The sequence below is a fragment of the Oncorhynchus kisutch genome, unplaced genomic scaffold (genome assembly GCF_002021735.2).
Source record: "Oncorhynchus kisutch isolate 150728-3 unplaced genomic scaffold, Okis_V2 scaffold4025, whole genome shotgun sequence".
Lineage (NCBI taxonomy): Eukaryota > Metazoa > Chordata > Actinopteri > Salmoniformes > Salmonidae > Oncorhynchus > Oncorhynchus kisutch.
This window is the reverse complement of record NW_022265970.1, coordinates 40,001-53,785: the sequence shown is the minus strand read 5'-3', so window position 1 is coordinate 53,785 and position 13,785 is coordinate 40,001. Positions and strand designations below refer to the sequence as shown.

Genomic DNA, 13,785 nt, shown 5'->3' with positions numbered 1-13,785 from the left:
CTCTCTTTAGAAGGTATCTCTCTCCTCTCCTCTCGTCTCTTTAGAAGGTATCTCTCTCCTCTCCTCTCCTCTCTTTAGAAGGTATCTCTCTCCTCTCTTCTCTTTAGAAGGTATCTCTCTCCTCTCCTCTCTTTAGAAGGTATCTCTCTCCTCTCCTCTCGTCTCTTTAGAAGGTATCCCTCTCCTCTCCTCTCGTCTCTTTAGAAGGTATCTCTCTCCTCTCCTCTCTTTAGAAGGTATCTCTCTCCTCTCCTCTCTTTAGAAGGTATCTCTCTCCTCTCTTCTATTTAGAAGGTATCTCTCTCCTCTCCTCTCCTCTCTTTAGAAGGTATCTCTCTCCTCTCCTCTCTTCTCTTTAGAAGGTATCTCTCTCCTCTCCTCTCTTTAGAAGGTATCTCTCTCCTCTCCTCTCTTTAGAAGGTATCTCTCTCCTCTCCTCTCTTTAGAAGGTATCTCTCTCCTCTCCTCTCCCTCTTTAGAAGGTATCTCTCTCCTCTCCTCTCTTCTCTTTAGAAGGTATCTCTCTCCTCTCTCTCTTTAGAAGGTATCTCTCTCCTCTCCTCTCTTTAGAAGGTATCTCTCTCCTCTCCTCTCTTTAGAAGGTATCTCTCTCCTCTCCTCTCTTTAGACGGTATCTCTCTCCTCTCCTCTCTTTAGAAGGTATCTCTCTCCTCTCCTCTCTTTAGAAGGTATCTCTCTCCTCTACCTCTCCTCTCTTTAGAAGGTATCTCTCTCCTCTCCTCTCCTCTCTTTAGAAGGTATCTCTCTCCTCTCTTCTCTTTAGAAGGTATCTCTCTCCTCTCCTCTCTTTAGAAGGTATCTCTCTCCTCTCCTCTCCTCTCTTTAGAAGGTATCTCTCTCCTATCCTCTCGTCTCTTTAGAAGGTATCTCTCTCCTCTCCTCTCTTTAGAAGGTATCTCTCTCCTCTCCTCTCCTCTCTTTAGAAGGTATCTCTCTCCTCTCTTCTCTTTAGAAGGTATCTCTCTCCTCTCCTCTCCTCTCTTTAGAAGGTATCTCTCTCCTCTCCTCTCTTCTCTTTAGAAGGTATCTCTCTCCTCTCTTTAGAAGGTATCTCTCTCCTCTCCTCTCTTTAGAAGGTATCTCTTTCCTCTCCTCTCCTCTCTTTAGAAGGTATCTCTCTCCTCTCCTCTCTTTAAAAGGTATCTCTCTCCTCTCCTCTCCTCTCTTTAGAAGGTATCTCTCTCCTCTCCTCTCTTTAGAAGGTATCTCTTTCCTCTCCTCTCCTCTCTTTAGAAGGTATCTCTCTCCTCTCCTCTCTTTAAAAGGTATCTCTTTCCTCTCCTCTCCTCTCTTTAGAAGGTATCTCTCTCCTCTCCTCTCTTTAGAAGGTATCTCTCTCCTCTCTTCTCTTTAGAAGGTATCTCTCTCCTCTCCCCTCTTTAGAAGGTATCTCTCTCCTCTCCTCTCTTTAGAAGGTATCTCTTTCCTCTCCTCTCCTCTCTTTAGAAGGTATCTCTCTCCTCTCCTCTCTTTAGAAGGTATCTCTCTCCTCTCCTCTCTTTAGAAGGTATCTCTTTCTTCTCCTCTCCTCTCTTTAGAAGGTATCTCTTTCTTCTCCTCTCCTCTCTTTAGAAGGTATCTCTCTCCTCTCCTCTCCTCTCTTTAGAAGGTATCTCTCTCCCCTCTTCTCTTTAGAAGGTATCTCTCTCCTCTCCTCTCTTTAGAAGGTATCTCTCTCCTCTCCTCTCTTCTCTTTAGAAGGTATCTCTCTCCTCTCCTCTCTTTAGAAGGTATCTCTCTCCTCTCCTCTCTTCTCTTTAGAAGGTATCTCTCTCCTCTCCTCTCTTTAGAAGGTATCTCTCTCCTCTCCTCTCCCCTCTTTAGAAGGTATCTCTCTCCTCTCCTCTCTTCTCTTTAGAAGGTATCTCTCTCCTCCTCTCTTCTCTTTAGAAGGTATCTCTCTCCTCTCTTCTCTTTAGAAGGTATCTCTCTCCTCTCTTCTCTTTAGAAGGTATCTCTCTCCTCTCCTCTCTTCTCTTTAGAAGGTATGTCTCTCCTCGTTCCTGTCCTCATCTCTCTGCTCCCCTCTCCTTCTCTTGTCCTGATATTACCATCCCCCACTCACAATTCACTCATCTAACAGGCTTTTTAAATGGATGATAATTGGACGTCGTTCATCTCCCATTATGTGAGATGTTACTTCTGTGTTACAGAGATGAACGGGATGTGAAACCACCCACAGTCGTCTATATACTACAGCAGATTTTTTTGTTTTATAACCAATCCCTGACATCATGAAAATGGTGGTAGGCAGAGGTAGTGGTGTCTGTTATCTTTTATAAATGATCTTTGTCTGTTTTCCAAATGGCACCCTATTCCCTATAGTGAATTATTTTTGTTTACCTCTGCCATTTGGGACTAACCCGCTGTCTCATTAAGATGAGAAAGCTGCTTCAGTAGATGAGAGGAATGGAGGATGAAACAAGAACCAACCCACTAGCTGCTCTCTCTGACAAATGGGTCTGCATCCCAAATGGCACCCTCTATAACATAGCCCACTATGGGTCCCTGGTCAAAAGTAGTGCATTTACATAGGGAATATGGTGCCATTTGGGACACAAACAGGCTTTAGGGATTCTTATTAAGAATTCTTCCAGAGGATGTGGATTATTATCAGGGTTTGTTCGGTCAGTTAGTTTTCAGAGGACATTTAAGACACTTTCCAGGACACAGACTAATAAAAGGACATTTAAGACACTGTCCAGGACACAGACTAATAAAAGGACATTTAAGACACTGTCCAGGACACAGACTAATAAAAGGACATTTAAGACACTGTCCAGGACACAGACTAATAAAAGGACATTTAAGACACTGTCCAGGACACAGACTAATAAAAGGACATTTAAGACACTGTCCAGGACACAGACTAATAAAAGGACATTTCTGGACTAGAAAGCACACTCAATGGAAACATCTCCACAGAAGGAAATGTTTAGTCGGAGTCCAGGAAACCGACCCTTGAAGTCTGAATACAAGGTAACGGTGTGGATATACAGGTTGAGCTGCCTCTTCCTAAAGTCATGTCAGTGTTAAACAAAACTCATGGCAGTTTATTACCAGCTGTGAATGGATAATGAATGAATGTGTGCATCCCAAATGCCATTCTATTCCCTATAGTGCACTACAGTATGTATAGGCCCTGGTCAAAAGTAGTGCACTACATAGGGAATAGGTGTGCCATTTCTGACGCACATACTCTTTTTTTTATTTGAAGAAGCTTCCAGCAACAATCTGTTGTAATGCATAAACCAATGTTGTAGTCATCTCACAATCAGAACAAAAAGGATTTGTCAGCAAATGTTTTTAACAAACCTCAAACAACAAATGTCCACGTCAAGGTGTCTCCACCCACAGTGATTTACTATTGGCACTGGTCCTGATATTCCATTGCTTTCGGCCATGTAGCTGATCAACGGTTGACAGGATAAACACACGGCTGTTTGTTTAGTTTGGAGTTTTCAAACGGCTTCAGAACGGTGATGAAACAGTACAACAATAAGGTTCTAGAATCTCTCTCCGTCCTGATTGCAGTTCAGCAGCTGCCTGATTTCTGGAGCGACTACAGAGGAGAGAGAAGAGGGCCTTCAGACAGTGCAATTATGGTTTCATTTATCACGCCCGTTTCTGCCACACACGTGTGTGTGTGTGTGTGTGTGGCAGAAACGGGCGTGATAAATGAAACCATAATTGCACTGTCTGAAGGCCCTTTTCTCACACACACACACACACACACACCACACACACACTTCTGCCCCCTAGCTTTACCTCTGACGCCTTTATAATCGTTAATCAGATGAGTGTAAGGGTGATGGGATGCAGGTGTAAGTCTCTGCTACATTTCCACTGAGGCCTGACGTTGTGAAACAGGTACAGTATATGAATGTAATTCCGAACGGTGTGTTGAGTTAAAGACAGTTGTAACCAGTATATTACAACACTAATGTGTCTGAGGAATATGACAGGTAGAAAGAAACAGAACAGTTGGGCCTTTTTAAACTAAACGACATGTAGTGCACTACTTCTGATCAGACCCCCATAGGCTCTGGTAGTGCACTACATAGGGAATAGGGTACGATTTGGGACGCATTCCCCAGATGAACCTTTGAAGTGGAGTTGAAGCATGTTGCCCAACGACAAACAAAGAGCTCATTGTCTGAGACCTGTGGGCTGCAGCTCACATGTAAACCAGCACAGTATTCACAGAATGCAAAACATGCAACATACGGAGAATGGGTAGAAATACCAGTCTGTACATGGAAACACCATGTTAGAGATACGTGCCCCCAAATGACACCCTATAGTGCACTATACCCTATATAGTGCAGTATACCCTATTCCCTATATAGTACAGTATACCCTATTCCCTATATATTACAGTATACCCTATTCCCTATATAGTACAGTATACCCTATTCCCTATATATTACAGTATACCCTATTCCCTATATAGTAGTATACCCTATTCCCTATATATTACAGTATACCCTATTCCCTATATAGTACAGTATACCCTATTCCCTATATAGTACAGTATATCCTATTCCCTATATATTACAGTATACCCTATTCCCTATATAGTAGTATACCCTATTCCCTATATAGTACAGTATACCCTATTCCCTATATAGTACAGTATACCCTATTCCCTATATATTACAGTATACCCTATTCCCTATATATTACAGTATACCCTATTCCCTATATAGTAGTACACCCTATTCCCTATATAGTACAGTATACCCTATTCCCTATATAGTGCACTACACCCTATTCCCTATATAGTACAGTATACCCCATTCCCTATATATTACAGTATACCCTATTCCCTATATATTACAGTATACCCTATTCCCTGTATAGTGCAGTATACCCCATTCCCTATATATTACAGTATACCCTATTCCCTATATATTACAGTATACCCTATTCCCTGTATAGTGCAGTGTACCATATTCCCTATATAGTACAGTATACCCTATATAGTACAGTATACCCTATTCCCTATATAGTGCAGTATACCCTATTCCCTGTAGTGCAGTGCACCCTATTCCCTATATAGTGCAGTGCACCCTATTCCCTATATAGTGCGGTGTAAGCTATTCCCTGTAGTACAGTATACCCTATTCCCTGTATAGTGCAGTGTACCCTATTCCCTATATAGTGTGGTATACCCTATTCCCTATATAGTGCAGTATACCCTATTCCCTGTAGTGCAGTGCACCCTATTCCCTATATAGTGCAGTGTAAGCTATTCCCTGTAGTACAGTATACCCTATTCCCTGTAGTGCAGTATACCCTATTCCCTATAGTACAGTAGACCCTATTCCCTGTATAGTAGAGTATACCCTATAGTACAGTATACCCTATTCCCTATAGTACAGTATACCCTATTCCCTGTAGTACAGTATACCCTATTCCCTATATAGTAGTATACCCTATTCCCTGTATAGTACAGTTTACCCTATTCCCTGTAGTACAGTATACCCTATTCCCTATAGTACAGTATACCCTATTCCCTATAGTACAGTATACCCTATAGTACAGTATACCCTATTCCCTGTAGAGTGCACTATATAGGGAATAGGGTGCCATTAGGAAAGCAGCAGAGATAACAAGGTATCCAGACTGGTCTTTAGGTCATACAGTAAACTACAGTATTGTTATGATCAGTTATCAGTGAGCTGTACAACAGGAAGTTACTACAGTATTGTTATGATCAGTTATCAGTGAGCTGTACAACAGGAAGTTACTACAGTATTGTTATGATCAGTGAGCTGTACAACAGGAAGTTACTACAGTATTGTTATGATCAGTTATCAGTGAGCTGTACAACAGGAAGTTACTGTAACTCAGCATCAGGTGATAATGTTCTGCTGTACCAATCAGAAAGGTTTGTGTTCAAATGATCAGTAGTCGGTTTAATTGAAATTCTCCTTGTTGAATTTCTGCAGAGCTATGGCCCCATGTTAATAATGGTATATAGATGTTAGATATCAGATTACAGAGCAAACAGAAGGCCATTCAAGTTCATTACAGGGTTGGAGGAGAACTGTTATTCTGCCCCCCAGTGGTCGAACAGCACTGGGCATTGGGTTCTACAAGACACATTTTCCCCCTTCACACTTTAAAAGGGGAATTTTACCCTGGGGGAATCTGGGCTTGTATTCATCAGGAGGAAGGCAGGTCTGGGCTCATTCAGAAACAGAGGGTTATATTCATTAGTGCACCAAAGCAAACCGTTTTGCAACAGAATCCTTGACATCATATTGTAGATTAGAGCACTTGGGAGTAACGCTTCCGTTGCAAAACGTTTTGCTACAGTGTGCACTAATGAATACGACCTGTTAGCCAATCACAATGAAATCACATGTTTATCGCGTGGGCAGTGTATTTGACAAACTCAAAATGAGTCAAAGGCTGTTTTTAAAGAGTTGAATAATCCAATGTTTTATATATAAATAAACCAGGTCAGTTATGAACATGTGTATCCTGAGTTTAAATGAAGAGACCATATGAAGGCAGCACACAATACATGGAACATCCTTGAGTATCAAAAAAACATCCACAGGATTAGAAATTAAATCAGAATTTGTACATTTCCATTGAAGCTCTCCTATTGGGGGCATTTGCATTCATTTACAATAACAGAAAGGCTGAGTTTCTAATAGCAACTATTGAAACGTATAGGAAACAGCAAGCTCACATAGAAAACATCAGACAAGCAGACAGAGTAATGAATACATGTGCTGTAAAACATATCGCACCCTATTCCCTCATATAGTGCACTACGCTTGACCATAGCCCTATGGGTCACGGCCCAAAGTAGTGCAATGCATAGGGATCATAGGGAGCCATTAGGGACATGCCGTCTTGGGTTAGGAAATTAAAGCCGTTATAGTCACACGTATCAAGAGAGGACTGCATCTCAGGCTTTTTAAAAACGTGCTGAGAACGCACCTAACATTGATGACGCTCGGCAGTAGCAACACAAGCTTCAGGAAGTCTCCACAGAACATGACCGACTGGTTGACGGCTGCCATCTTTAATATAGTGCTCTAATGGTAAAACACACTGTCTGTGAGAAAACTAAATTGGTCAACGTTGAAGTGGTTAGAAAAATATGATTATAAAATGTATATTGTTTAACCAGGAAATAAAATGTACATGAAATACCAGAAGAGACCGTGTCCATCAACCGTTGGGTAAAACAGGTCCAGACTGTCTGAGACAGGTCCCAAATAGCACCCTATTCCATATTTAGCACACTACTTTTTGGCCAGATCCCTACAGACACTATAAAGGGTATAGGGTGCTATTTGAGACAGTGTCCCTGTAGATCACAGACAGTTGACCAGATCCCTACAGACACTATAAAGGGTATAGGGTGCTATTTGAGACAGTGTCCCTGTAGATCACAGACAGTTGACCAGATCCCTACAGACACTATAAAGGGTATAGGGTGCTATTTGAGACAGTGTCCCTGTAGATCACAGACAGTTGACCAGGTTGTCCTTCTCCTCGATCTGTTTGTCCACTGCCAGGTCCATGGCCTCCAGGAACCTCTCCAGGACCACTGTCGGGGTCTGGTAAGGAATCATAGGCAAGTCACGTTGTTGTTGCATAGAAACGCAATGAGTAGCACTCTTTCCATATGAAAATACTACACTTTATTTTAGATCAAAAATATCTTCCCATTGAATTCATGTTTAAAATGTTTGTTTAAAAAATAAACTGTTTGCATGCTGCGTGAAACATTTGAAAACGTTTACAAACCTTCACAAAAAGAGCATGGGCCAAAAAGGGTAGTTTCCTCAGCGCTCTGCCACTAAAACCTTTACTCTTTCTGGAACAGTCCACAAGAGAAATAAGCACAAAACAGCTTTCAATTCTACTCTGATACAATCCAATCCAACACACACACTTCTCAAGGGTAGTATCAATTCTACTCCGATACAATCCAATCCAACACACACACACTTCTCAAGGGTAGTATCAATTCTACTCTGATACAATCCAATCCAACACACACACTTCTCAAGGGTAGTATCAATTCTACTCCGATACAATCCAATCCAATCCACACACTTCTCAAGGGTAGTAGCTTGGTGGCAGGTCTGAGATATGAACGACAGCGCTACGGAGGGCTGGGACTCACATGGCGATGTCCCTGAGAACCAGGCTGAGCTCCGACACCTTGCTCTCCCTGAAGCCCATGGTCTCCAGCTCAAACATGGTCAGCAGTGGCTGTCTGGGGTACACGATCTGGCACTACACACAACGTAGAAAAAGGAAATATAACTCACAAATGATTTTTACCTCTGTTGATGTTTCGGTACAACACCTTGGTGAAGACCTGGTACTGAACATAAACGTGTCAGTGAAAGGACTCCTCAATAACAGAGTAACTGTATCCTACGGTAAGAAACTCCAAAGTTACGAACCCCAGAGTTACAGACACATTTTTCAGCACATTTCAAAGTTACGGACAACTCAGTGTTCCAAAAAAAAAACATTCCCAAAGAGGTCCTATTGTATTCATTAAATTTACATGTTGGTGTGTTTTTACCTTCATCAGTTCCTCCAGACAGGACAGAGAGATGTTGGTGTGTTTTTACCTTCATCAGTTCCTCCAGACAGGACAGAGAGATGTTGGTGTGTTTTTACCTTCATCAGTTCCTCCAGACAGGACAGAGAGATGTTGGTGTGTTTTTACCTTCATCAGTTCCTCCAGACAGGACAGAGAGATGTTGGTGTGTTTTTACCTTCATCAGTTCCTCCAGACAGGGCAGAGAGATGTTGGTGTGTTTTTACCTTCATCAGTTCCTCCAGGCAGGACAGAGAGATGTTGGTGTGTTTTTATCTTCATCAGTTCCTCCAGACAGGACAGAGAGATGTTGGTGTGTTTTTACCTTCATCAGTTCCTCCAGGCAGGACAGAGAGATGTTGGTGTGTTTTTACCTTCATCAGTTCCTCCAGACAGGACAGAGAGATGTTGGTGTGTTTTTACCTTCATCAGTTCCTCCAGACAGGACAGAGAGATGTTGATGTGTTTTTACCTTCATCAGTTCCTCCAGGCAGGACAGAGAGATGTTGGTGTGTTTTTACCTTCATCAGTTCCTCCAGGCAGGACAGAGAGATGTTGGTGTGTTTTTACCTTCATCAGTTCCTCCAGACAGGACAGAGAGATGTTGGTGTGTTTATACCTTCATCAGTTCCTCCAGGCAGGACAGATAGATGTTGGTGTGTTTTTACCTTCATCAGTTCCTCCAGGCAGGACAGATAGATGTTGAAGATGCCCTCTACAGACGGAGGGCCAATGTACTGCTTGATGTCAGCTCTGTCCACAAACGCCAGGTCTATCTTCTCTGTCACGTTGGAGGTGGTCAGGATCACAACATTAGGATGCCTGGGATATACAGGAAGATCAGCTGGGCTAAACGACATACACACCAACACACTGGAGGATGAAGTGGTAGAATCCCACAGCCGCTTGTAGAGAACATGGATGTATCCCAAATGGCCCCCTATTCCCTATATAGTGCACTACTTTTGACCAAGGCCCATAGGGCTAATGGCCCCCTATTCTCTACATAGTGCACTACTTTTGACCAGTAATAGGAAATCATGTTAAACAGAGCTTTCATGAGCTGTTGCCTCTGAATCTATGGGGTTTAATGTGTGACCCACCACAGCAGATGAACTGAACATGTCTGACTGACCGCTTGATCTGGTCCAGCTGTGTGAGGACAGAGTTGACCACTCGGATGGCGTCTGAGGGTTCCGTTCCGGACTGGGAGGCTTTCCGCGCTGCCGTCAGACTCTCCACCTGGTCATCAAATACAGAGTTATTCTGGGCCCTGCAGTTACATGTGTAGGAGTTAACTGGGCCCTGCAGTTACATGTGTAGTTGTTAACTGGGCCCTGCAGTTACATGTGTAGTTGTTGTTAACTGGGCCCTGCAGTTACATGTGTAGGAGTTAACTGGGCCCTGCAGTTACATGTGTAGGAGTTAACTGGGCCCTGCAGTTACATGTGTAGGAGTTAACTGGGCCCTGCAGTTACATGTGTAGGAGTTAACTGGGCCCTGCAGTTACATGTGTAGGAGTTAACTGGGCCCAGCAGTTACATGTGTAGGAGTTAACTGGGCCCTGCAGTTACATGTGTAGGAGTTAACTGGGCCCTGCAGTTACATGTGTAGGAGTTAACTGGGCCCTGCAGTTACATGTGTAGGAGTTAACTGGGCCCAGCAGTTACATGTGTAGGAGTTAACTGGGCCCTGCAGTTACATGTGTAGGAGTTAACTGGGCCCTGCAGTTACATGTGTAGGAGTTAACTGGGCCCTGCAGTTACATGTGTAGGAGTTAACTGGGCCCTGCAGTTACATGTGTAGGAGTTAACTGGGCCCTGCAGTTACATGTGTAGGAGTTAACTGGGCCCTGCAGTTACATGTGTAGGAGTTAACTGGGCCCTGCAAGTTAGGGCCTGCAGTTACATGTGTAGAAGTTAACTGGGCCCTGCAGTTACATGTGTAGGAGTTAACTGGGCCCTGCAGTTACATGTGTAGGAGTTAACTGGGCCCAGCAGTTACATGTGTAGGAGTTAACTGGGCCCTGCAGTTACATGTGTAGGAGTTAACTGGGCCCTGCAGTTACATGTGTAGGAGTTAACTGGGGCCTGGAGTTGTTCCTGACCACATGACCTGACCAGGAAGAGCTCTGGACCACTGTTGTAGGCTATTCATACTTTACCGCATCAATGAGAACAAACACCAGAGCCTGCTTTACCTCATCAATGAGAACAAACACCAGAGCCTGCTTTACCTCATCAATGAGAACAAACACCAGAGCCTGCTTTACCTCATCAATGAGAACAAACACCAGAGCCTGCTTTACCTCATCAATGAGAACAAACACCAGAGCCTGCTTTACCTCATCAATGAGAACAAACACCAGATCCTGCTTTACCTCATCAATGAGAACAAACACCAGAGCCTGCTTTACCTCATCAATGAGAACAAACACCAGAGCCTGCTTTACCTCATCAATGAGAACAAACACCAGAGCCTGCTTTACCTCATCAATGAGAACAAACACCAGATCCTGCTTTACCTCATCAATGAGAACAAACACCAGAGCCTGCTTTACCTCATCAATGAGAACAAACACCAGAGCCTGCTTTACCTCATCAATGAGAACAAACACCAGAGCCTGCTTTACCTCATCAATGAGAACAAACACCAGAGCCTGCTTTACCTCATCAATGAGAACAAACACCAGAGCCTGCTTTACCTCATCAATGAGAACAAACACCAGATCCTGCTTTACCTCATCAATGAGAACAAACACCAGAGCCTGCTTTACCTCATCAATGAGAACAAACACCAGAGCCTGCTTTACCTCATCAATGAGAACAAACACCAGAGCCTGCTTTACCTCATCAATGAGAACAAACACCAGAGCCTGCTTTACCTCATCAATGAGAACAAACACCAGAGCCTGCTTTACCTCATCAATGAGAACAAACACCAGAAGCCTGCTTTACCTCATCAATGAGAACAAACACCAGAGCCTGCTTTACCTCATCAATGAGAACAAACACCAGAGCCTGCTTTACCTCATCAATGAGAACAACACCAGAGCCTGCTTTACCTCATCAATGAGAACAAACACCAGAGCCTGCTTTACCTCATCAATGAGAACAAACACCAGAGCCTGCTTTACCTCATCAATGAGAACAAACACCAGAGCCTGCTTTACCTCATCAATGAGAACAAACACCAGAGCCTGCTTTACCTCATCAATGAGAACAAACACCAGAGCCTGCTTTACCTCATCAATGAGAACAAACACCAGAGCCTGCTTTACCTCATCAATGAGAACAAACACCAGAGCCTGGCTTTACCTCATCAATGAGAACAAACACCAGAGCCTGCTTTACCCTCATCATGGACAAACACCAGAGCATGCTTGTCATCTATAGCTGTTGTATCTTCTGGAACATCTTAGTGACGCAGTTTCCCACTCTGGAAGACAGACACATTACATGTTTTAGTCAAACAATACCAATAAATCATTTTATACATGTTGATGCTGTGGACAATCCAATTTCCCTTGTGGATTAATAACGTTTATTCCAGTAAATTCAATGAGACATGTAACGAGAAGCAGGAAGAGCCAACTGTACTCAGAGAACCACTTGGAGAACAAACTGTGGCTGTTGATCTCAACAAACTGCCCGTAAGAGTACCTGCAGGAAGAACAGGACAGGAAGTTTATAGGACCCATATGGACGTCATAAGACAATGAATTACATGGATATTGCATTGATTAATAGAGAATAAAACATTGAAGTTAAAACACAAGGTAAAACCAGGACAATATGTACGTTTGGGAATACAGTATGTGGCGGGTGGGAATGGCTAGAGGTGGTGAAAAACATTGTCCAACAAGATTCTGCCAAAGCCCTTTCCTCAGAGAGCTCTCTCTTACCGGTTCGATAGTCGGATTGACAGCTTCTGGGCCAGAGCTTTACACAAAGACGTCTTCCCTGTGCCCGGGGGTCCTAACGTGGTACAAATATAGACACACAAATCTAAATCATATCCCTTTTTACAGATATCACATGTATCCGCATTATAGTTGACACAGCCATTATATTATCATATTATATACAGCACATTGGAATAATCATAGGATATTATACATTAATATCAAAGTTACTACTATATTATATTATCATATTATATCATAATATCATATTTATTATGAAAGTGAGTCTGATTAACAGCTGTTGCATTTCACCATTTAGATAAGCATCTTTGTGTCACTCAAAAAGTGGAAGAAATTGCATATACTGTAGAAAATAATTTGTAGCACAGATGTTGGATGAAATACAACTAACCTTGCTTACTTATTTCAAAGCAAGGGCACATATTTCAAGCCTTGTTGGAAAAAAAAACGGACAAAGAGTTGACGAAAAGCTTACAGCACCTGGTATTCCCCAGGCGTCTCCCATCCAAGTACTAACCAGGCCCGACCTTGCTTAGCTTCCGAGATCAGCGAGATCAGGCGTACTCAGGCCAGTGTGGTCGTAAGCGAGAAACTATCTCTTGGTGCACTATGTTAAGTGAAAGTGAGTCTGATTAACAGCTGTTGCATTTTCACCATTTAGATAAGCATCTTTGTGTCACTCAAAAAGTGGAAGAAATTGCATATACTGTAGCCATAATTTGTAGCACAGATTGTTGGATGAAATACAAACTAACCTTGCTTAGTTATTTCAAGCAAGGGCACATATTTAAGCCTTGTGGGAAAAACGGACAAAGAGTTGACAAAAAACTTACAGCACCTGGTATTCCCAGGCGGTCTCCCATCCAAGTACTAACCAGGCGACCCTGCTTAGCTTCCGAGATCAGACGAGATCAGGCGTACTCAGGCCGTGTGGTCGTAAGCGAGAAACTATCTCTTGGTGCACTATGTTAAGTGAAAGTGAGTCTGATTAACAGCTGTTGCATTTTCACCATTTAGATAAGCATCTTGTGTCACTCAAAAAGTGGAAGAAATTGCATATACTGTAGAAATAATTTGTAGCACAGATTGTTGGATGAAATACAAACTAACCTTGCTTAGTATTTCAAAGCAAGGGCACATATTTCAGCTTGTGGGAAAAAACGGACAAAGAGTTGACAAAAGTTTACAGCACCTGGTATCCCAGGCAGTCTCCATCCAAGTACTAACCAGGCCCGACCCTGCTTAGCTTCCG

The 13,785-nt window shown here is 42.9% G+C and overlaps 2 protein-coding genes and 3 pseudogenes across 2 annotated transcripts in view; 1 reads left to right on the top strand and 4 right to left on the bottom strand.

The window, feature by feature from the left end:
• Nucleotides 1–5,921: 5,921 nt before the first annotated feature.
• On the bottom strand, nucleotides 5,922–11,967 carry LOC116373141 (uncharacterized). The gene is made up of 9 exons (XM_031821866.1): nucleotides 11,926–11,967; nucleotides 11,638–11,816; nucleotides 10,809–11,556; nucleotides 9,744–9,850; nucleotides 9,277–9,430; nucleotides 8,180–8,292; nucleotides 7,798–7,867; nucleotides 7,527–7,607; nucleotides 5,922–7,451 (listed from the first exon to the last, which is right to left on the bottom strand). The coding sequence occupies exons 1-9, from the start codon at nucleotides 11,965–11,967 to the stop codon at nucleotides 7,437–7,439; spliced, it is 1,509 nt and encodes a 502-aa protein (XP_031677726.1). The 3' UTR covers nucleotides 5,922–7,436.
• Nucleotides 11,968–12,787: 820 nt separating this feature from the next.
• LOC116373140 (bromodomain-containing protein 9-like) overlaps nucleotides 12,788–13,785 on the top strand; it is a 16,781-nt gene continuing 15,783 nt past the window's right edge. Inside the window, exon 1 of the mRNA XM_031821865.1 lies at nucleotides 12,788–12,793. Coding sequence (XP_031677725.1) covers nucleotides 12,788–12,793 — 6 coding nt within the window. The remainder of the gene's footprint in view (nucleotides 12,794–13,785) is intronic.
• Nucleotides 13,002–13,119, bottom strand: LOC116373149 (uncharacterized; annotated as a pseudogene).
• LOC116373145 (uncharacterized) lies at nucleotides 13,360–13,475 on the bottom strand (annotated as a pseudogene).
• Nucleotides 13,714–13,785, bottom strand: part of LOC116373148 (uncharacterized) — a 117-nt pseudogene continuing 45 nt past the window's right edge.